This window comes from Lasiosphaeria miniovina, assembly GCF_030549165.1.
Source record: "Lasiosphaeria miniovina strain SMH2392-1A chromosome Unknown B0T26scaffold_2, whole genome shotgun sequence".
Taxonomy (NCBI): domain Eukaryota; kingdom Fungi; phylum Ascomycota; class Sordariomycetes; order Sordariales; family Lasiosphaeriaceae; genus Lasiosphaeria; species Lasiosphaeria miniovina.
This window is the reverse complement of record NW_026848221.1, coordinates 360,839-383,979: the sequence shown is the minus strand read 5'-3', so window position 1 is coordinate 383,979 and position 23,141 is coordinate 360,839. Positions and strand designations below refer to the sequence as shown.

At 50.9% G+C, this 23,141-nt stretch overlaps 6 protein-coding genes across 6 annotated transcripts; 3 read left to right on the top strand and 3 right to left on the bottom strand.

The window, feature by feature from the left end:
- Positions 1-110: 110 nt before the first annotated feature.
- Positions 111-1,962, top strand: B0T26DRAFT_798982 (P-loop containing nucleoside triphosphate hydrolase protein; the record flags this gene model as incomplete). The annotated part of the gene is made up of 3 exons (XM_060446963.1): positions 111-628; positions 708-1,441; positions 1,512-1,962. Coding segments are annotated over exons 1-3 (1,623 nt in total), but the record flags the coding sequence as incomplete, so codon positions are not given.
- A 2,952-nt stretch (positions 1,963-4,914) lies between these two features.
- Positions 4,915-5,817, top strand: B0T26DRAFT_671562 (RNA dependent RNA polymerase-domain-containing protein; the record flags this gene model as incomplete). Its single annotated transcript, XM_060439348.1, has 3 exons — positions 4,915-5,101; positions 5,148-5,344; positions 5,602-5,817. 3 exons carry the CDS (start codon positions 4,915-4,917, stop codon positions 5,815-5,817), a joined length of 600 nt encoding a protein of 199 aa, XP_060299667.1.
- Positions 5,818-12,749: 6,932 nt separating this feature from the next.
- On the top strand, positions 12,750-13,177 carry B0T26DRAFT_627324 (uncharacterized protein; the record flags this gene model as incomplete). Its single annotated transcript, XM_060436202.1, has 2 exons — positions 12,750-12,920; positions 12,974-13,177. Coding segments are annotated over 2 exons (375 nt in total), but the record flags the coding sequence as incomplete, so codon positions are not given.
- Positions 13,178-13,997: 820 nt separating this feature from the next.
- On the bottom strand, positions 13,998-15,956 carry B0T26DRAFT_637567 (heterokaryon incompatibility protein-domain-containing protein; the record flags this gene model as incomplete). The annotated part of the gene is made up of 1 exon (XM_060436940.1): positions 13,998-15,956. The coding sequence occupies one exon, from the start codon at positions 15,954-15,956 to the stop codon at positions 13,998-14,000; it is 1,959 nt and encodes a 652-aa protein (XP_060299665.1).
- A 4,678-nt stretch (positions 15,957-20,634) lies between these two features.
- B0T26DRAFT_691833 (uncharacterized protein) lies at positions 20,635-21,309 on the bottom strand. Its single transcript, XM_060441147.1, has one exon. It carries the CDS (start codon positions 21,072-21,074, stop codon positions 20,892-20,894), a length of 183 nt encoding a protein of 60 aa, XP_060299664.1. The 5' UTR covers positions 21,075-21,309; the 3' UTR covers positions 20,635-20,891.
- A 910-nt stretch (positions 21,310-22,219) lies between these two features.
- On the bottom strand, positions 22,220-23,041 carry B0T26DRAFT_671558 (uncharacterized protein; the record flags this gene model as incomplete). The annotated part of the gene is made up of 3 exons (XM_060439347.1): positions 22,220-22,452; positions 22,610-22,788; positions 22,986-23,041. 3 exons carry the CDS (start codon positions 23,039-23,041, stop codon positions 22,220-22,222), a joined length of 468 nt encoding a protein of 155 aa, XP_060299663.1.
- Positions 23,042-23,141: the final 100 nt, after the last annotated feature.

Genomic DNA, 23,141 nt, shown 5'->3' with positions numbered 1-23,141 from the left:
TTCTGGATTACATAAGTCATTTTGGTTTACGTAAGCGCACAGCAGTGCGCGCTTAGTGGGCGCCCGAGTTCACCCAGTTACCCCGCTTCTTCTTCTCGTGTCGCTGATCATAGTCCTCTTGAGCTTTTTCAACGCTGGCATCTTTTCCAAGCAGTCCTCAGAATTTCCCTTAATACAGGCCATTCGCCATGGAACCCGTCTCGGCACTGAGCGTTGCAGGCGTGGCCCTGCAGCTGGCTCGCTTGTGTATATCCGTTCCAAAGGCGCTAAGCGATATCAAGCAGAAATACAACGAAGCCGGTAAAACAATCAGGAACATTAAGTACTTCTGCAAGGCGGTTGAGCTCGCCGCCGGAAACATTCAAGATTGGCTGTCGTCTGGAGCTGCGGACCAGATCACGGGCTTGGCCGATTGGAAAGACATCCTTGTTGGGTATGTCGAAGCGGTGCAGGATCTCCAAGACGACCTTGACAAGATTGTCGGTTCGGAGAATTGGGGGTCAGGATCACTCTTAGACCGCAGCCAGAGGGCGAAGGTAGTGTGGAGCCAGGACACCATGCAGCAGCACCTGGAGAACCTCCAGTATTTGTCCAGCGCATTGCATCTATTGCTCGCTGCCACGAAACTGTAGGTAACAACTGTTGGGCAGCTGGCAGCCTGACTCTTAAAATGGCCGCAAATATTGACCTACCGAGCCTCATCATAGATCATTGGACCGACAACCCGATGCTGTGCGCCAAGTTTGGGAGGACGCGAAGTCGATGTCTTTAACTCGCCGAAGTTTGTCGAGCAAGAAAGATGCCGACCCGGATGTCGAAAACACTGTACGGTTTGCCTTTGACGTAATTCTGGCCTCCTCGTCAGTTTACCAACGAGCCTCAACGTTCGCACGAGCTGCCCCCTCGGCCGAGACTGACAGCTCGGATTCGAACTCTGCCGCAGAGGACGAACCTCAGGCCAGAAACGATACCAATGCCAGAGTTGATGGGCCCCGAAGGATATCTGCTTTTCCTGAGGACGGCGCTGAAGTCGTCAACGCGCCCGAGGAATCATCTTCTCCACTTTCAGCGGATCCTTCGGAATCGAAAGTCCCAAGTGAACGATATTTCAATGTTCCGTTCGACCCGCCTTCCAATTTTTACGGTCGACGAGACATCCTCAGCGCTATCAAGAACTACTTCGATAAAGGGGAAACAGACGCAGAAGTACCGATATGCTCCCTCAGCGGGCTTGGAGGGGTCGGGAAATCATATGTCGCCCAGGAATATGCAGTTGCATCCTTCCAACAGAGTATCTACGATTCGGTCTGGTGGATCAATGGAGAGTCTCGGATCTCCATTGCGATGTCATTCTCACTCATCAACAACCGTCTCAACTTGACAGCAACGAATGAGCCGGCCAGTCACATTCGACATGTGAAGAGGTGGCTGGAATTATCGTGTAAAACTCCTTTGTTTCTTAGCCGCTATCTTAAAACCTAAGTTTTGTACCGCGTCTAATCTTTCAGTAGCGTCGCCTTGGCTGCTGGTGTTCGATAATGTCGAAAACCCAACCGACCTATCAGATTTCTTCCCTAAACCACCAAAAGCTAGGGGGTCTGCGATCATAATTACAACACGGGATCCAGTTGTCATCCCTGGGCAGAACAATATTCAAATACCAACATTCACTCACGATGAGGGCGTAGACTTCCTCCTGCAACTACTCAAAGCCGGTCCTCGGGCACTGGTACCTGAGACCGCCCATAGCGCATTGGATAAAATTGTGGACAGGTTCAGCGGACTCCCGCTCGCCCTTCCCATGGTGGCAGGTCAAATAATAGAAACTGGGGCTCCGGTCTCTGAGTTTCTCCGACGTTACAGCAACTTTGAAGCCCAAGCCGGTACTGTTGATTTGTATGCTAGTGAGGCATATTCAAAGACGCTCAGCGATTCTCTCTCCCTCGCACTTGCCCGTCTCGGTGGGCCAGCGTTGGCTCTCCTACAGATGCTGGTATTTCTCGACCCCGATGGTGTAGATCAAGACATCCTACTTTCTGAGAGGATCAAACGCCCGACTGGTTCCTCTCCCGACACGAATACAAGCTTTGGGATTTTGGATGATTTGGAGATGTAGGTCATAACCCAAGCCACCCCCCCCCCCTGTTGGTCAATTATTTTTTTTCCTCGCCTGCTGATAGATGTCTTCGTATTGCAGAAGAGAGGCTCTGAATGAGCTGTTATCCAGCAGCATGATTGCCCGTACACCGGGACCTCAAGGTGTCAGCGCAAGTATTCGTATGCATCGATTTGTTCAAGATTTCCTTTTAAACCAATTCAAGCAAACAACCGCAGTCACAACGGGCACAGGACGATTAGCCTTCCAACGCGCATCAGACTTTGTGCGAGCAGCACTACCCAGCCCTGTCGATATCAGGGCTTCTAAGAAGGAGGATCTTCTCCAGGTCAAAGAGACTTTGGCCCACGCTGTCTCGTTGGCGACAAAGTACGCCGAATTAGACCCAGCAGTTCTTGGGGCTGAGGCGGATTGGATGACGTTACTTCTTGATTGTGGCAGCTGCGCAACAAGGCTCGAAGACTGGGAGCAGACCAAGAAACTACTTACAGTGGCTAACGACATGCTTGCGAGCTTGGCAAGCTGATCCTACACTGAAAGAGGATTAATTGCAGACACCATAAGAAGAGCGCGGAGTGTATAGGTATAGTTAGGCAGCCGCCGTTGACAGCAGGGCCATGAGAGACTGTCAGCACACTCGTTCTGGGGAAGGAAAGGCGGTGTATCATTTCCGTGTAGCCATGGTGGTGGAAGAAAATAAAACTTAAAAGAAGCGCTGAGTTCGAGACCTGCCAAATGGAACCACTTCGGAGTTTTTCCTCACCCACCTGAGCTCAGTTTGAGTTCTGCCTTGATCAAGCGGTCGCAAAATTATAGATAGAGAAAGGAGAGAGCAAAATGACGTTAAATTCTTGACAGCCAAACTACTAAACATCTCCTCTACTCCACTAGTAATGAATATGCCCCCTTTCCTGAGTTTTCCATCCGCCCCTTCTTAAGTAGGCTTGATCCCAGTGACACAGTCCGGCCTGCAGGAAGCTTTGGTTCGTAAGCATATACCCGTTGACGGATGAATTGCGCGTGCAATGGGCTGAAACTCACCATCCTGTACATCTTTATCTGACCTAGGAGGGGTCTTCCTTCTCTGTTGGGACATCGTTGGTGGTGTCGTCCGAGCCTCGAGGAGAGTCGGCAGAGTTCTTGGCGCGTTACCTCTCAAACACCGAGACTCAACCGTTAGGGAGTCAGGGAGGGGTCACAATGCAGAGACTTTTCCTGCAAAAGAAAACAGATCTCCTTATGGGGGAGATTCATCGGGAGTCTTTGTGTGGGCTGGTCGGCGTAATGCGGGCAAAGAGGCTCTGCACCTCCGCCGCAGCAGCCATCAGCTCGGTATGTTCCTCCTTAGTGTCTAGCCGCGACAACTCACGCGCATTGCTGATCGTCTTCCTTGTCGTATCTGCGAGTTGGAGAATATTGCTAGTAAGCTGACAGCAGCAAGAGGCTCCATGCCGTTGATGAAAGCGTGACGGCAAACCACTCTCACTAACTTGCATTGTGTGACCATTCCTTACTAGAAGCTTAGTGGACGGACAACCTTCGGGCTTTGATTCAATTAGAATAACTGTGTGGCCTATCGAAAGGGGTTTAAGCTGGCCGCCTCAGTTTAATTTTGCAGTAGGCAGCCCTCATTATCTAGAGCGGCGGAAAGGGTATACAAGAGATGTATGTAATATTATATACTATCCTAAATTCTGAACCGGGATATCGTATACCATTCCTGGGCATATACTGGTATATTCTGGGATATCGCATTATGTACTGGTTAATTCCGGGCCATCACATTATGTACCATCCCGAATTCCAAGCTGGGACGTTATGTATCATCTCAAGGCATGTACTGGTATATTCTGGGCCCTAAAATTCGGAACCGCTAGCCACGTGTGACGAATCCCTGTGGAAATGCACAGTAGTGGGGCACGCTTTGGTTGAGGGAGACCAATCAGGAGCGTCCCGTGAGAAGGGCCAATTAGGAGCGTCCCCGGGGCCCGGGGTTCGGGACCGTTTGGGGCTCGGACACGCGGGACAGTGTCCCGCGTGGCCAGCGTCCCGGGACATCTGGGGCCGGGACTACGGGCCAACGGGACCCGTTGTTATTAGTCCAATAGTAGACATATATACAATGATCGTAGCCACGGTCCTAGATAGAGCTTGCTTGGTTCCTCAAGCAAGCAATACACATTCTTTGTACTCATACATTTTGAGTAGCAAACAGTGACTGTATCCGGCGTGCAATAGTAGCTTGCCCTTTGTTCAATCCGAGCCTCTTCTCACCTTACCCCTCACCCTTTTCAGTGCCAATGCACGATACAAACGTGTGACCTTTACAGTCAAGCGGTTTGTAATAACTAAGTCTCTTTAAATTAGGGGGAGGAGCCTATTAGCTTCTTAGACTTTAAAAGTAGTAGTACTATTTTTAAGGAAGTTATAGCTTAAATTACTACCTAGCTAACTAATAATTTATAGTATATAGTATTTACTATATTATTAAAAATATATTTACCTTTAAAAAAGGAGGATATAGAGCTAGCCTCGCTTTCCTTGATTCCGGCCCACACGCCCAGCTTCCCTTTGACGTACGCTATCAGCTAGAGGTCTGCCTTTCACATGGTAGTCTGAGTGAATAAAATGTGGGACAAGACTTCGTTGACAAGTTGGTCGCTCTCAGACCCTGACAGCCTGACACCGGACTGAGCCCGCCTGCTTCTCGAGTATGCTGCCGACCAGAGAGTAAACGGATATACAACCCCATGGAACTCTTTGAAGATATTGCGGCGATGAGTTACTACCCCGCCACCATGAATATACCAGATCATTGTGCCCTTAATCGCAACGCAATCATCACGCCGACCAGAATATACTTCAACACTCCAACGGTGGAGACAACAAACCGGGTGGTTCGCCATTACAGCGACTACCGTGACAGATTCATGCGGATCCAGTTCACAGACGAGGCTCTAGAAGGCCGTATCAACGGATGCATGAGTGATAGGGATGACCAGGTGTATGGGCCTTCTTTTTTGCCAGCCAGATGGAGATCTTGACAACGTCGTGACCTGCGAAACGATCCTCAAGTGGATGGGTCGGTTCAACCACATTACCGTGGTCGCCAAGTACGCGGCCAGGATCGGACAGTGTTTCTCGTCGACTCGACGCGTCTCTGGAATCCCGAAGCTTGTGAAAATTCCGCTGGCAGATACCGAGAGAGAAGGGCGCTTCACAGATGGGGTGGGAAAGATATCTAATTTGGTGGCCACGATCATCGCCGACGAATGGAAGCTTGATCCACCTCCTTGGGCTTACCAGTTTCGCTTGGGAGGCTCCAAAGATGTGCTGATTGCTTGGCCAGACGTGAAGAAGTTCGACATCCTTATCCGTCCGTCGCAAGAAAAATTTAATGCCGAGTTCAGTGGCCTGGAAATAATCAGATGCTCCCGGTTTTCTTCTGCAACACTGAACGGACAGACGACTTCTTTGTCATCTAGGACGAGAAGCTCGTTCCTACGTCCCAGTGGTGCAACCCTCCTATGAACTATACTCCGCCGCCTCCAATCGAGGAAAGAAACGGTCCCACGGCCGATAGCCTGAAAGCCTTCTTCGTGTTATACATGAAGAACAACAACCTGCCACTGATTGCTCACGCTCATCTGGCTACGGCTGATTACGAAGACAGGGGTGCAAAGAGCGAGAAATGTGAGTGAGAATCATTCACTAACTCGCATATGTATTCTGGCGGTGGATGGAAGCGCGAGTCCCGAGCATGTCAGCGTCCACCGCCAAAGCGGTGGGAAGACATGTTTGCTCCTTCACTTAGTGCTCTCTCTGGACAAAGTATCAGTCAATCTGAGTCAATTGTATTTTGGCAGCAGATAATTAATCATTATACAGAGGCTGGAACCGAGCGACTGCCTTCTTCGGTTCGGATTTCCCTGCTGTCTCTGGACCAGGCGTACCGGGCTCCGAAGGAGATGACACAGAAGTTGAAGAATATGGGCAGAAGAGATTTTGTCGTGGTATCTCGGATCCGCGGTGGCAGCAAAGTTGAGGATGAATCGAGTCTTGGCTATTCTTTCGCAACTACGTACCTTCCGTTCCGTGGTCGCTAGAGAAACAATTGAGCACCTGTTGCAAGAAGACGTCAGTGACCGAGAGAACCAGCAATTAGAGTGCATCTGTTTCTAAAGGAGAGGAGAAACGATCAAAGAGGAAGCGCTGCGGACAAGGGAAGGACGTGCTTTGGTCTGCAAAAGAGACTCGAGACAAGCGGTGTGCAGGAGCGGATTCGTCACCACCTGGTCCAAAGTGCCTGGTTTAAAAGTTGGGAGTGGAAGGGAGGAAGGCGCTCACAACTTATCTTCAAAAGGGATATCCCGTTCACGGCTTATGGTCAGAGAGATGACAGTGTGCGGCTTTCGCACGCCCTCGTCTGCCGTTAAGAATACGCTTGCCTTGATGCCTGCCTTGTGGTACTTTGTATGCGAACAGTAGCGAGCAAATTTTGGATAGCGGAACTAGTTCTGCGGTGGGTTGTGTCTGAAGGTTACGCAGATGGGCGCTGGTAGTCCTGTTTGAGCAGTGCGATACATGGTGAGAGCCACATACATGCCTCGAACTTAAATTATTACGGAGGTGGTGTTCTTAGAGTCTGAAGGTGGATGAAGACAATGAGCACGGCGAGGAGGCGCGGTGGGTTATCCCGGAGATAAATCTGGAGCTCAACCCATGGTGATAAACTTGTGAGACATTCCTCACACCTGTAGTATTTAGTATTTGCTCTCGAAACGTATCAATATGACCTTTAGATGAAATTATTCAATACAAACTCTGGATGAAATTACTTATCTGTGGATTCTTGTTACGTATGCTATTGTCTTTTGATTGTCACCCTCTCGCAGATGTTTTTATTGTGTCTTGCCCGTATGAGCCTCTATTGCTTCCTATTCTATTGTTCCATACTTGAATGTGCTGCTATTGTCTTGTTCCTCTACTCCATGGAAGGCCATAGAAAGATGCGTACGCCTTTGCCTGGTTAAGAAAACTCTATAACCCCTCCGAATCTTCTCCTTCTATTCTACTTCCTTACCTCACCACCCTTCTCCATCCTCGCATCCTTCTACGAGTTGCCCTTTTCTCCTACCGTGAATAGCATATCGACTTTCTGCTATAGTTTAGTGGTCATCAACAAAATAGTCAGGCCGCAACCATGGAGAAGATCGAGGATTATAGCACCGCTACCTTCCGCGACCTGTATCTGGCCGCGCCGGAGTTTCTCCAGACTGAAGACGCTGTGAGACAAGGGGAAACCCGCGGATACCTCGACGGCCGGAATCAGGACTTCCGCCGTTGGCTTGAAGCAGCATACCTTTCGGTAGGTTCTCTAGATTTCAACCCTGATGCCGGGCTAACTCACCCTCAGCCCCGTCAGCGAGAAGCGCTCGCCAATCCCAACCAGTACAGGGGCATCAAGGTGGGCATCCCGTTTTTTGCGGACGTGGAGAGTGATAATTCCTGGTGGAACATGCCACGGAACCGCCTACCCGGGCGATATCTCAACGCCCTCGTCGTCGCTGTGACCGGAGCCTTCCGTGACATTGGATACTGCTCCAGTTGCAGGATGGATTCACCTGAAGAGCTATTCTTCGGCAAATGCATTGCGGCTTTGGGTGATGATTTTGTCGGGTGCGCGAACTGCATCTTGAATAATACGGTGGACGAATGCGACGTCTACAAGCCATTTATGGTTTGCCTCATGCCCGCGTGCGATGAAAGCGGCCCGGGCCACGAGCACGTCCTCCGGGACTGGCTCGATCGTCGCTACAGAAACGTGAGTGCTTGCGTGTCCTGTCACACTTCTTTGTTAATGCTCTTTCTAGTCCGAGGATGGGGCGGTGTCGGCACTCTTCCGGTGCGAATGGGCCTACGCGATTTTCACGACGCCGGAATTCTACAAAGAGGTGCTCGCCAAGGTCATGGTGGGCCGGGAAGTCGACTCACATGTCGCCGATGCCCTCTTGGCCGCCTCCCGAGAGATTACCGTACGCAAGGCTTGTCAGACCTGTGCCAACTCCGAGCGCAAGCCGATCACCTGGTACACCCGCACACCCGTCCCCAGCTTTCATGGGGGTGCATGTCACGGCGCGCAATGGCCGTAGCAGTACTATATACCTTACTACAGGTTGCAAGTTGTCAACTTGCAATTCTGGCATCCTTTTGGGGGTTCTAGCGCAGTGGTAGTGAGTGCTGCAGGCTGGCGCCGTCACAGTGCATGCCCTACTTGCATCTTGAATGGTTGCGAGTGTATACGACCTGATGGATGGGCTGACGAGGAAGACGGCGACAATGATGACGATGATAATGGAAGATAATGAATCGGATGGCGATGTGTACCAAGAGGATGATGGAGACGAACCTTATACCGACGACGACGAGTGGGAGGTCGATTGATCTATTCCCTGTTTTTCCCTCCACGTGCTGCAGCGGGACTTGAGGTGGGCTCGTCCAACACACCCATTCATTCGGAAGAACTCGGCGATCGTCTTGAAGAACAAGGGGAAAGATCTGATCGACTTATACTTTATCCGCAGTCGCGACTTCATGGTCAGGATGGATTAGGACATGGGATTCGTGGCAGATCTTTTCTTCAAGGCAGATATATTAGGGAAAATACTAAGAACGTAATCCTGCTTCCTGGCGACTCAATTCGCGACGGGACCGCCCTGCAACGGCCTAAGGCTTCCTCCTATCCAAGCTCCTGGAGGCCCGCATCCTCGTATTCGAATTCAGTCTATGGCCGCAAAATTAATCGTCTAAATCTCGCGATCCAGCCTGTTTATGTGCGGGATTTTCCGGGTCCGATGGCCTCTGTCTTTTCACACCTGCTACAGACACATCCTCCAGATTACTTGACCGTTTGAGTCCTTTACCGCCATCTACCGACGTTTGGTACTGCTGGTCAACCGCACCATCCTGTACGGCTGACAGTTGATCCCCTCTGCCCGGAGAGTTGGGGATGGTGGAGAGATTTGACGGATAATCCTCCGGAGACTCCGCACGCATGTCCCCAAAAGCCGGCGTACCTTCAGGCAGCTGCCCGTAGAAAGCCTTATTGAGGTTTCCATATTACAAAGAGCGATCATTCTCGTGCGGTTGTGTAGTTTATCGCGGATAATCTTCGACAAAGCACATATCAAATATAAGGGTTATCCGTCCAGTCTGAGGATTCGGAGTGAAGGAGACTTCTATCCGCCCGTTTCTTAAATTATCGTCCAATTTTTTAATGTATTCGAACTTCCCGTCACCCCAGCGTACCGTTAAGATACATCGAGTACCATGGAAATCCTTAAGGGCCGGCCCACGGTTCTCCTAATCCTCTAAGATCGATACTTCATCTGGCTTAAGGCATCCAGCTTGTGCCTACTAATAAAGTTTGAGTTAACAATTCGTTAATACTGAGTTCGCATGCTCAAACCTTAGTAGACCGTTCAATCTCCGGAGATGCGGCCGAAGTCCCAGACTGATCCTCAGAAGCTAGTGGAAAAGTTATCGACATAATCAGGAAATTGTTCTTATCTATACTACCGATAATAACCTGAGGTGAAATTTAAGTAAGGATAAGGGTATTCTAAAGTATAAAGAATAGGACAAATTAACGGTTAACTTAGGACTTAAGTATCAACCGCCAATAGCTTCAGCTCGAGAATAACTAACTCTGGTTATCATTTAGCGTCCGCCTGGTACTCGGCTATATCCTTTATTAGGGTCACCTACCTCCTCTGGTGGCGTGTGACCAAACCACCCTAGTATTAGACTTTCTGAAACTAGCGGTGCCTATAGGCTTTCTCAGCCGAGCTCCCCTTGCCTCTAGTCCCGTATACTTCTCGCAAGTTCGGCGTAGTGCTTATTTCCGTGCTCTATTGGCCTTTTAATGCAGGATATTCCTTGTAATGATACGCCACTTCTGAGTCACATTCCCCTATAGGCTGCGCCGATCAAGAAAGGTAGCGGAGTCTCTTGAACTCTGGAACTGTCAAGGCACTCTAAGAATTTGCTGCGGATGGGATGCATGCATATAGTTAGGCAAGCAATCTTGCAGTGGTTGGCACTAAAGGTCGACTGGGAGCTTGGATGGTTGGTGCAGTGGCCGTCATGGCGCTTTCTTCAAATTCTCCCCAATCAAACGGATCTAGACCCCGTACAACTGTCCCAAGGTTGAGATTAGAAAGACTGTCAATTTTCTGCTGGCGAAATAGATACATACCAAGCCTAGCACAGCCGTTTTGGGTTCGAATTCTTTCTGCCGTTCGGTACGTACCTTTTCTGCCGGCAGAAAATGTACAGCATCCCAGCGGCCCAATTCTCGTCCCTGGGCCTGGGTTTGGTCTCGCTAGGTACGTACCATTTATATCAGCAGATAACTTGCTTGTTGGCGCTAAATTTTTGTCCTCCGTGACCAGTTTTGCGGCGTATGAGAAATAGACTAAAATCGGGCCTAAATAAGAGCTAGTAGTCGGCGAAAGGTAGCCTAGCAGAAAATCCACTTATCACTATGAGAACAACAATTAAGTTCGAGAGAACTAAATTGGGTCGCCTGCCGTGACCCTAAATTGGATTATCCAACTTCCAGGTAGTAACCACAGAAAGGACATGCCTTACGCTGGCAGAAAAGATACGTAGCGGATCAGATTCTGCCGACAGAAAAGGTACGTACCTAATCGATTATGCCGGCAGAAAAGCTACGTACTTCCAACAGAAAACGGGAACTTGCCAAGAACGGTGAGAAAAGTCACGTGCTACGTTACAAACGGTGAGCGTTAACGAAAAATGGGGTATAATCTAGAAAGCGGGATAATAACGGTAGGCTGACGTTATAATAGCGCGTCAAGCTCGGGAGTTCGATAGAATATATTCTCCTAGATTTTTTAAGCATTTAAATAAGAATCGTTCTCAATTACAGCTTTGACTAATTCCTATAGTCTTTTCTTCAGCTCGGTAAGGTACTAAAACTCATCTGGGGCTCATACGTAGTCTTGGTAATGTATCTTTTATAAAGTCTGGTGCCGACGGGGTAGAGTCAGGAGAAGCAGGAAGGAGTGAGTCATAGTAGGGGTAACGACGAGGCAGAAATTCCAATATTGCCACCACCGATGTGGGAATGTAGACTAGGTATCAGACCTCGGTGAAGGCGAAAGTGGCGGAAGGAAGAATGGCTAGGGTAACTCGGAGAAGGAGAGAGGCTCCACTGAGAGGCAACTTCAGCAAGGGACAATGTGCAAAACGTAAAGGAGGCAGCCTTCGTGTACGTTGCATGCTTACCAGGTCATTCATCGTTACCCTTGCCTGCCGGTGCCATGAAGGATGAACAAGGTGATCACCTGCCTGGGTAAGGCAACGTATATTAGTGGAATCTTCTACCTGGTTCTATGTTCGTTGTTAAAGTGTGAGACTACCCTATCTGTTCCTTCGGCCTCATGTATATCCAGGCAAAAACGACTGCGACTCCGCTAGTCCGGACTATCTTCTTCCCTTAAACTCCCAAGCCATAGACCGATGACCTATTCCCTGTGCCCACACTATAATGGCAACGCAGGAAATTGTCATTTGCTCTGGAAGTGTTGAGTAAAGAGGCTGTATTATAAACAATGGTAATGCCTCTTTATAAACATCCACTATGCCGATACTATAGCCTTTGAAAGGTTTTCAACGAACAGTCTCTGCATGGTTGACCGATCGTGTGTACCCAGATCTAGGTCTACAGGAAACAGGAAGTCTTTTTTTTTTATTTTGGTAAATGGCAACTTTAGCCGGGGTGGCCAGAAACGCGGCACAGGGGCTGTGCAGTACACACACCTCGCTCACCACAACTCAGGGTAAAGCAGCGGCGGCTCAGGGCCATGCCTGCGTATGGTAATTACTGAGGGCAACATTCGGGAGGCGCATTATGTTGTTATATGAGACGAATCTGGGCACACAGAATTTCCTTTTTTGTACCTCGCCCACGTGACACTGCTCACCGTTGCTCAGGGCCGGCTCAGGGCCGGCTCAGTCTTTGCTCAGGATTTGCTCAGGCTTGCTCACCGTTGCCCAGGCTAAGTACTATTTTCGGTACGCTGCGCCGCAGCATGCTGAACTGCTTCAACTCTAGCCGAGTGGGCCCAGAATTGGTCCCATATATAAAGATGGCCAAAATTAGTCCTTATTTTGAAAATGAATAGCCTCACCTTTACCTCTTGTATTTTTTCGTGTTGCCTACCTGACCCCTGTGGACTTAGCCTCTGCCCTACTCACAACTTTACCTTGTTCAGAGCACTCCTACTTCCGTTATTCAACACCCTGAATTTATTATCGTCCTTGATAAAACGCCAAGATACAGAATGGAATTAGAATCAAAGACGTCCAATTCAGCAAATGCCCTTATCGGGCGGGTTGAAAGGAGAGGCCTTACAGGGGACCGCTCTAAGATCTGCCCTTATACAGTTCGCAATAATCTGAGGCCTAAAAGCAAGAACCAGTATTCACAAGTACTTGAAGTGTGGCATTCGTAAGTAAATAACGCGCACGTATTTAATACTGAGATCTAACGTTCTTCAAATATATAAAGAAATATGGGCCTTCCGATCCTCGGGAGATGTAGGTGATGAAGCATTTTGCCAAAACTATGGCGTTCGGCATAAAAGGCGAGCTTAATAAAAAGGACAAACTACTAACTCCCTACAGCTTAAGAGTTATAATGCGCCGATTTTATAATACGTGGGAAAGACATTACAATCTGGAGATACCCTTCAATGTTAAAAGGTCGGTAGCGCCGGTACGTAGAACTATATTACTATCATAAGGAGGGCAATATGCTAACCAATATAGTATATCCAAAGGCCACTAGCTCAAGAGCTCGGCTTAAAAAACCTCCGCCAGGATCAGGCCTTCTTAACCATCGAGAACTATGTCATCTTACAAGAGCAGTTGTGGTTTAGGGATCACTACGACTATGTGCATGAAGGGTGCCGTATAGATAACGCCAACCTACTAAATACGCACTGCTTTAGCTCGGCCCGCCTTCAGGAGCTGTGGGCGGCGGCACCGGTTCCATCTGCGTGCCCACATCAACCTGCAACTCCTGGGTCGGCACAGCGACGACAGCACCACCCCCACCAACAACGCGCAACCCGAGCGCGCCAACACACACGCCCCTGGCGATAAACAAAAAGATGTGCTTCCCCGAGTCCGACTTCCCCAACCACGGCGACATCGACCCGCAGCTCTAGAGGTATTTTGCCATCTTTGCGTGCAGCACCGAGACCATGCCGGCCGTCAACGTCGTCATGAGGCCCCGCAACTTTCCCCTCGGATTTGACACCATTTCCAACGGCGTGGGAATGTCGCGCGGCTGCCGGGGGCGAGCGATACCTGCCAGAGTATCCTGATTAGGAATTTTGAGATTTGCAAGTTTGCGATACCATGACGGTTGATGATAGAACGGATGCTGATGCGTGTTTACAGGTGACAACGGTGGTGTGGGTGGCTTTGTTGAGGCCGGGTGTCTGCGATATCTGTTTATGACATGCGATCCGGACAAGCAACAGAACTGTAAGAGATAGAGAGCTGAGGTTGACTTGCCGTGGAAACTTTATCTCGTTATTTGTGGTTTCAGGATATCTCTTGCGGAAACTTTGATTTGGACAGACAACACATGTAGATACAGCACCTCCTGGTAATCCCCGCAGTAAATACACGCCTTGTTTGTTAACTTGGGACTTTTGATGCCCGAAACGACGACGTGGCATCCTCCAAGAAACGGCCGAGAAGCACGAGAGAGGCGTGGAAATGTTGACGTCATGTTTACCTTGCTCCTTTCCGTTCTCTCCTGCCCCTTTCCCGTACCATCCCCCTAAACCAAATCGAAGCTATCTACACCTATTCCCGCGTCCCGAAGCATCTGTAGCGTAACATCTCCCAACCACTCGAACCGCCAAGCCTTGTAGTTGCCACCAATGTCCGAGTCCCGCAGGAGGTGCCGCGTCCTCGCTCGAAACCCGGGAAGCCTCGGATCCTCCGGCAAGGCCTCCCCAGAAGCCCGATCAAAGTACTCGTGGAGAACCGTGCTGCCGAACGCACTCGTCGGCCGCGTCCCGACGGATTCTGGCAGCTCGCCCAATACGGCCTCGTCGTCCGCGCAACCGTGTAGATGGCACTGCCCGACAACCTGGTACTTTTTCTCTCCTACCCCTCCGACTTCTTTTCGCTCGCCGGTCGCGATGGGGCGCAGGACAAGCGGTACGGGGCAGCCGATCAGGACACAAACCGCATCCCCGGACCGGGCTGCCGCGGGTGCAAGGCCTAGTTTTCCATGCTTCGTGACAATGAGCGACCTGCGGTTGCAGCTGTAACGGGCACGGCGGATGAAGTTGTCATGGTTTAGTGCGCTCTCCGGCTTGCCGGCCGTTGCGAGGAGGAGCTTGACGTGCCTGGTTGCCTCGTCGTGAAACGATCTCCAGCCCTTTCCGGAGACTGTGTACGTGTCAACACAAATCGTCTGGCAGAATATATCCACCATCTTGTCTTGGACGTCGGGGTCATCGGACACGGGAATGACGGCCCTTGCTAGACGGTACATCTCCGAGTTGAACGGTGCGTCGACCGGGTTGATGCACATCTCATACACGGTCTGGATTTCATCAACATAGAGGCCCGTGGCCCGCAAGGTATGCGGATTCGGGTATTGAACGTGTGCTGGAAGTCCTCCATTGCTGATGACCGTGGTCAAATGGCTGGTGGATGCCCCGTTCGACCAGTCCGGCACCCATGTCGGCCAGCCCGGAAGAGTAGAGGGCCACGTCGAAAGATCGCAGTGAGAAAGGATCGAGAGTCTGCCGCGTCCCACTTCCGCCTCGACAACCTGGCGATAGACGTCCAGGACGGGTGCGTCATAGTTCATCGTGATTCTCTGCCGGTAGTATTCCGTGGTGAGGCCCAGCAGCCCATACACCTTGTCCCGCGGGTCAAAACACCGAGCCTTTCGGGCGACTACCAGCAGGTACTCCAGATTGCCGCCCTGTCTGGTCTGGGTACCGAGCTCGATGACCAAGACGCATCGATCCTGTACCTCTGCCGACTTGCTCACGTCAGTATTCTTCCCGCGCAAGGAAGTACACGCGCTGACAAAGTCGGCCCACAGCATATACCGGTGGCCGCACATCACCACCGCCTGCTCGTTTGCGAGCGCCACCTCTTGCCGGATCCAGAGCCTGTCAAACCACGGGCGTTGCAACAGCGCGTGCAGAGCCTCGTAGTGGATCGCGCAGAAATACGCAGGGTCGATGTTGTCGGGGTCCTCCGGATCCTCCTCGAGGTCGACAAACCGCACGATGGAATTGACAGCCTCGATGTGGTTCCTGAGCAGCTGGAGCGCATATTCGCCCCTGTCGGTCCCATCCCCCCCCAACCAGACAATGACTCGGTTTGCTAGGCGGTATATGTCGCCCATTCTGGGAATCTGCAATGCCTTTTCACCATTGTCTCCCTGATTGATGCAGATGGCATCGATCCAGATGGGAATGGACAGCTGTATAATGCCTCGCAGGTGCCGGAGGGCCTGGAACAGATTTGGCGTGATGTGGAGAGTGGTTTGAACGGTGTTTCCGTTATACCGGACGACGGATACAGGGACCCTCTCGGTTGCGGTGCCCCATACATACGAAAGGGCGAGATAGGTGATTGGAGACTCCTCCGATATGGTTGCGTGGTTAATTTCTAGGACCATGGGATCCTCTTCATCACCAGGGAGTATGGAAGCTAGCCGAATGGCGAAGACACCCTTGTCTAGAGCTTGGTACTGGAAGTTGCTCATTGCTATGGCGGCTCAAGATGAGGGCTGATAGAGACCAAGCACGAGTCTAATAGTTTTGTTGACTTGTTGTTGCATTGTTAGGGCCTGTTGGTTTCGTTGCGGCAGCGAGACACGGACGGCTAATGGTAATTATATTGATCGGGGCCGTTGAGACAAGACGCCGTGGACGCCTTGCAACAGATGATTTGCCTTGCCGGACTCCTAAATCAGGCAACCATGCGGTGCAACCCACACTACCCATCCTCTATCGCTGATTCGATGGAGTCCAGAACACCGAGGCCAGTGAAGTTTCGACAACTGTTCACGACCTACGTTTCTTGCCCAAAGTCGGCCGCGTTCCAGAACGATGCGGGACACTGATAATGATAATAAAATGATTCTAGGTACTTAGAGATCTGCGCTGAATGGTACCTCTTCCCGTCCTATGCAAGTCATGCCATGTAACACAAGCGGGGCAGGAACCCCCAACGACCAAAAGATCTGTCAGTGCAAGCACCCAGTGCGTGCACGCCTGCCAATCGAGCCCATATGGCTTGTGCGTTACGAGTCGTACACACACCCAGTACGCGTGTACGTTGTAATTGGAATTGTTACTTGGGAGCTATCCTTATAGATTACACGTCATCTGCTTTTATCGATAGGAAACTTTAGCTAGGGGAGATTGAAAAAGGGGCCTTTGAGGCTGTACGGCGGCGGCGTATAGGATTACCCCAGCTCAGGGAAAAATCAGGGAGAGCTCAGGACAAATCAGCCACAGCTCACCCCAGCTCACCTCAGCTCAGGATTGCGAACGAAAAAGGAAATTTCGTGTGCCCAGATTCGTCTCAGATAACCAGGCTGTAACCATCGTCATTGGCCGTTACACCCGGTGGCCTGGCGGCTTTTATTTTTTTGAAATTGATCACCACATAACCGGTCTGCTGGTAAACCCGGGTCTAATGCGGGTGTAAGAAGTTTATTCTAGCCCGATGCGGAGACCACTATCTATTAGAACCTAAGCGCCGTTGATGGTAACACAGTCAGGTACGCAGCTTCTTTTCGGGGCCGCTGTACGACAACTCCTTTACCAAAAACCTAGTTAATTCCTTCGCAACCTGCAAGGATACGCCAAGAGAAATGTACATAATCTTCGCTCCTGTCTCCATCGAACTGACCTATAGAAAACTTTAACCCCGATCCCTTTAAACGCCGGTGCTCCAACTTCTACCTACCCCCCACCCAAGGCTGAATAAAGCTTGGTTGTGGAGGCCTCGTTGCGCTTGAAAGTACCATAGTCCTTGCAAGACAAACGGCGCCCAGTAATAAGCCTGCTTAAACTCGACACCCAGATCGCCCCTTCTCATTTTTGACACAGTAACGCTCCAGGTTACACGAAAGGACTGATCAGTCAGCAGACGAGAGGTCGGAAGGCTTTGCCAGAAGAAGGTCAATGGTGAGATTCTGGAGGTCTGCACCATGTCAGAGGGTCAGAAGGTTGAGGCGTTGCGGACGATCTAGCGACGCCGGCAGTCGGAGAGGACGGGACGGACACGGGCACCGACATTGAGCCGTTGATTGTCAATAAGGCGGCCCAACCGCCGCCTGTGCATGTACGGGCACCGGGAAATGGCATTGCTCAGATTGTATATTGAATGAAAAAGAGGATCGAGCGGGCGAGAAAAGGGGCAAAACGTACTACCAGAAACTTGTTATAATTATCTTCCACATTCTCCGGCGGTGGAAAATGTCAAGAAATACTATAGAAGAAGGTGGCGATTGCGTCCGCGTTCGGTGCGCTTGGTCCTGTGCTGGCCTTGAGGGAGACTGATTGGTTTGCTGCCCCTACGAACTTGGCTGCTGAAAGGGTTCCAAGATCTAGTATCGATCGGCAAAGCTGCTCCTTTACGGCTAGCCCTGCTGCAGGAAACTGGTCATCGAGCGAGCCGCTGGCCATCCGGTGACAGTTACTAAAAAAAACAGAGACACATTACTTCGCTAGTACTTGGCCACCCTACACAATCCACAGCTAAGGGCCTGATCGGCTCGCCGTTGCGGTGTCGTTGCGGTTGGGAAAACCTGCACAAAAAAAATCGCAGGGGGCCTTGCAAGGCCACTAACCCCAATCGAGTGGTAATTTCCCACATTTATCGACTAAATTTGAGGCCGAGCGCCCGGAACGATCCGTCTCGATTTATGCAATGTATCTTCGCGGGGCTCTTCGTGACACCCTGGTCAACGCCCTTCATATGGTATAGTGCACAGCCAAATCTAGTATGGTTGGCTTTTTCCCAACAGTACGGCAACCCTTCTTCGAGAAGGGTTGCCGTACCGTCGAGATCCTACGTACTGCTGCCAATGGCTTCCATTAATAACCCTCTGCTCAACGCCGTCATCACGAAAGCTGTAGTGGATGAAGCCCTACAGTATGTTGATCGCCGTCGACTACTAGGGCCACGCGACTGCGATATTATCCACCCAGAGGAGCCCTCGGGGGCCTGCCATCTTGCTGAGTCGATTCTCAGTAGCTCGGATACCCAATTCGTTGATCTTTTTCGTATGCCAAAGGCCGCTTTCCATCGATTGGTTACATGGCTACAAGAGCATACCGGGCTTAAGGGGTCCAGATATCTGACAGCCGAGCTAAAGCTTATGATCGTGCTATGGATATTCGCCCACGACGAGAGCCAGCGTAATGCTGCCCACCGGTTCCGAGTCAGCCAGTCTACTGTGAGCTCTGTTATGACGGATCTACTGGACAAGCTCGTACAGCTACACTGCGCATTCGTCAAGCCAAAAGACGATGACTGGCTCGACCCGTCTATCGACGATGCATTCTACGGTTGTATCGGGGCCATTGATGGTACATATATCCACGCCTTCAGTCCAGAGCCTCAGCAACACCAGTGGCGAACCCGGAAAGGCTTTATCGCACAGAACGTCTTCGCCGCAGTCCGATTTGATGGTGCGTTCTCGTACGTACTCGCTGGTGCTGAGGGCTCAACACACGATTCTACGCTCCTTAGCATCGCTACTGCGAATGACTTTGCGGTCCCCTCGGGCCGGTTCTACCTTGCAGACGCTGCATTTGGTAGGCATGTAGGGATTCTTACACCTTATAATGGTGTCAGATATCACCTCGAGGATTGGAGGAATGCCAAAAACCCGCCGACCACAGCAAAAGAACTATATAACATCCGGCACGCACGCCTTCGGGTTATCGTTGAGAAGGTATTCGGTATTCTAAAGAGGAAGTGGAAGATTATCCAAGCTACTGCGCCAGAGTACTCGATACGAAACCAGGTCCAGATTGTGTACGCAGTCACTGGTATCCATAACTTCCTTCTTGACACCAGCGATGAAGAGCTAGTAATTGAGGCTACACAAGAGGCTTGTCGGTATGCTGAGCAGATAATTAGGAGTCGGTATAGTAAGGATATCCGGGATGCTATTGCAGAGGTTCTATGGAGGGAGCGGGATTTCTAGCTAGTCTTCCATGACTCGGTCAGAGCCTCTTTAATATCCCGGTCTACAGTGTTCCATACAACAGCATTTGAGTGCTCTTTTAGCTGCATGATACACGTTACACGCTCTGCGGGGCTTAACTGGATAGAGAAGTTGTGTATAAAGTCCTTGATCGCAAGCTGGATCTCATCCTGCCCTTTCAGGCGAAGCATGGCCTCAGCCTGCTTAACCATAGCTTCAGCTTGCTTCATAGAGGCCTCAGCTTGCTTATCGAGGCTCTGGGCCAGTGCTAATACCTCTGGATTTGTATTGGCTTTCCGAACCCTCTGGTACGACGGCGCCACAGAGGGTTGGCGAGAGTTAGCATCAGTAGCTGAGCTCGTACTCAGGACCATGGCATCCTCGGTATCGCCCTCGCCCTCGCCCTCGTCGTCAGGCGTCGTAGTAGAGGGGCGAAAGGCATTACTCGCGCGGATAATGTTACGGCCATGACCAGACTGGTTGGCGTATATCGTCTCATAGTCTGACAGAGTAAACCGAGCAGTCCGAAGCCATCCAGCATCCTTATATTGCAAAAGGAAGTTATTCCAGACTTCCACAGAGCCTTCCACCATCCTCTCTTCTTCGTTATATTTCGCACCTGACTTGTTAAGAAAGGTCTTGATCGTTCGGAATCGCTTCTTCTCATTATCGTACTTGTCCCTGATCTTCTCTGCTGACCAGTGGAAGTCTGGAAAGGATTCCTCCATTGTAACAGAGATCCTCTAGAATGCCGGCCGCGTCTCGGTCAACTTGTTGATACGGAACGCTCCAGCGATAGCCTCGTCTCGGAATAACTCGATAATCTTCGCCTGCATTTCGGTTGTGTAGATGATTTTCCTCCGCCTCGTACGCGGGGTCGACGAAGGCGCATCAGGTGTCGGCTCGGAAGTAGGGCCGTCATCGGAGGCTTGCAGGCCGCCGTCAGAGGGTAGGTCATCGGCTTGAACAACAATAGAGGCCTCAGGAGCAGGAGACTCTACTGCGGTTGCCCTGATGCGGGGTCTTCTGGGCATCTTGACGATAGGTGGGTTGCTGTCGTGGCTGTATTTTGGTCAAAAAATTGCGGGAAGACAGGGCGGAAGTCACACGGGACTATGATTAATTAGGAAAAGCCTAGTTACAGGGGGTTTCGGGGTACATTGGCTGTGTCTCCACTTTAATTATGCACATGGCTCGTATCTTTTCTCAACCGCAACGACACCGCAACGGCGAGCCGATCAGGCCCTAAACCGAGATATCCTCTTGTAAAAGAGGGGTCCAGAGAGTAGATCCTGGCCTAACCTCAGGTTTTACAGGCACACCTCAAGCTCACACGGACCCGGCAGACGGCCGGCCTTCCGTAGTCGACTCCGGCGCAATAATCGATGAATCCCACCGGGCCGAGGCGCCCAACATGCCGATGGACACAGTAGGAGGCTGTGAGCCATAGGATTCACAAACTTCAGGAAGTATCTAGGTGTCATTCATCCTCTCCCCTCTTCTTCCCTTTCTCCGCGGGTTGCAGAGGTGCTGCAGCAGAGATGCCAGGAAACCTCCATCCTTCTTTGCCTCGTTCCGGTCAATTATGTGCCCATATCGGAACGTGTAGTCGCGGAGCGCCTCAATATTATCAAATACCTTGGGCTTGGTACCCATCCGTCGTGCGTTAAGCAGATCCACAATGTTGATGTATGTGTTCTTCAGTCGCGCCTGGCATTCTGTAATAGACTTACCCGGGGGTACACCGACCTCGGAACATAGGTCTTGGTAACCCTTGAGTCTCGGTTGTGATGAAGGACCATGTCTTTGGAGACTAAACTTGATACCAAGGCTCGGGCCAAAAGTAAGGGGAATGTCAGATATGTTGTATCTGGATTTTATGTGGTTCAATTGAGTAATTGTGGATTTATTGTTGCTTGATTGATTCTTCCCTCTCTCCCTCTCTGGCTAACCTAGGGAGCCTGTCTTATAGAACAGTGGGTGACGATAGTTGGTAAGAAATCTTACACAGCCTGGCCACAGCCTGGCTTAGATCTTTACACAGCCTGGCTTAGACCTTACACAGCCTGGCTTAGACCTTTCCATCTGACACACCCCCTCAGATTCAAGTCCCTATAGGGCCTTGGATCTGACTACCTTATAGGCTCTGATAATCCAATCTGTCGTAGGAATGCCTGGTGGAGTGAGTGGTTGAGGGCCTTAGTTAGACCGTCGGCCATCATATTGGCCGATGGGGTGTATTCTACCCTGATCTTCTGTTGGCTGACTTCCTGGCGTAGCCAATAGTTGTAGATATCCACATGCCATAGTTTCGTCTGTAGCGTAGCCACCTCGGCCATAACTAGCCGTATAGTCTGTTTATTGTCACATTGAATTCGAATGCGGTGGTCGTCTAGCCGTATAGATAGGTCAGCCAATAGTCGTCCCACAAATAGGGCTTCTTTGGCTGCTTGTGATAGGGCTAGGAGTTCGGCTTCCGTAGTTGAAGTTGTAACTGTATCCTGCTTATTGGTGCATTCACTGGCTCCGATGTTTCATCCGTGCCCGGATCAACTCCGACAGTTCCAATGCTCCTGACAGAGGCTGGAGCGGAATTGACCAGAGGGGAACTGCCTGGATGCAGATTGCTCGAAGACATATTGGCTGAAGGCGTGTTGGCCGGAGACGCGCTGCCCATAGGCTGGCACTGGTTACCATTTGACATCTTGCTGAGACAATCGGATGGTACGCAAGGTGTAGAAACGGACTGGTGTGCCGCGACCAAGGATCCGTTCAAACCAGTGTATTCACGAAGCAGTTGCTTAAGGTGGAATGGTGATGCGGCTGTCTACGTCCTGATGGCTAGAGCGTAAACTGGAAGGTGATCTCCGTGGACGAGAAGATATCGAATAGATGTCGGCTAGCGAGGTGTACAGGTTGGCTTGCTGCCGCTCGGGGAGGTTCTTGAGCTTGCTGAGATCGAGCTTCTGGCCCTTGACGAACTCCAGGATAAGGAACGACGATAACGGCTCGGGGCTATCGCTCGCCGCGTACGCTATCAGTCGAGGGATTGGGATAGTTGTTCTTGAGGTGATAACTCTACGTATGAACTCACGCCTAAAAAGTATAGGAAAGCATTTACTGCATCGCCGCGACCTCGCTCTCAAGTTTTCTCCTCCCACCAAATGCTAAATAAGGCGCCAGAGGCACACGCACGACCCATTTCACGCCGTCGGGGAACTGCACAAAGTAGCAGATGTTGTAACTGCCGTGCTTGAGCTTGTCGAAGAAATCGCAGGGCGCCGCATTGCGGTAGGACGACGCGAGCGTTAGGACTTGGTGCTCTGGGGATTGACGCAATGAACTGGTCGCGCTCGCGGTGAACTCGAGACTGGACGATCCGGTCCTTCAGCTGTTGGGGACCGCGGGGCGCGGACATCATCTGGCTCCAGCTTTGACCGACGCCTGGTGCAGTGGCGAGCGGGTTCTGGCGTCCCCAAGCGCTGAAATTTTCCACAAAGGAATGCTCATTCACGTGCTCCCGCTCCCCCACTCTCCACCACCGCAAACATCGCACGGACGTCACACATCCTCCTCTTAATGTCAGCGCCGCTGTCCTGAGGCACGACGCCCGTGAAATCCATTTAGGGAACAGAGTTGGCCACCTGGTACCGTCTTGAATCCGTTGTTATCCCAGCTTGGGCGAAGGTGGCCATATGCTCACTCCAGAATTGCGCGTCAGCC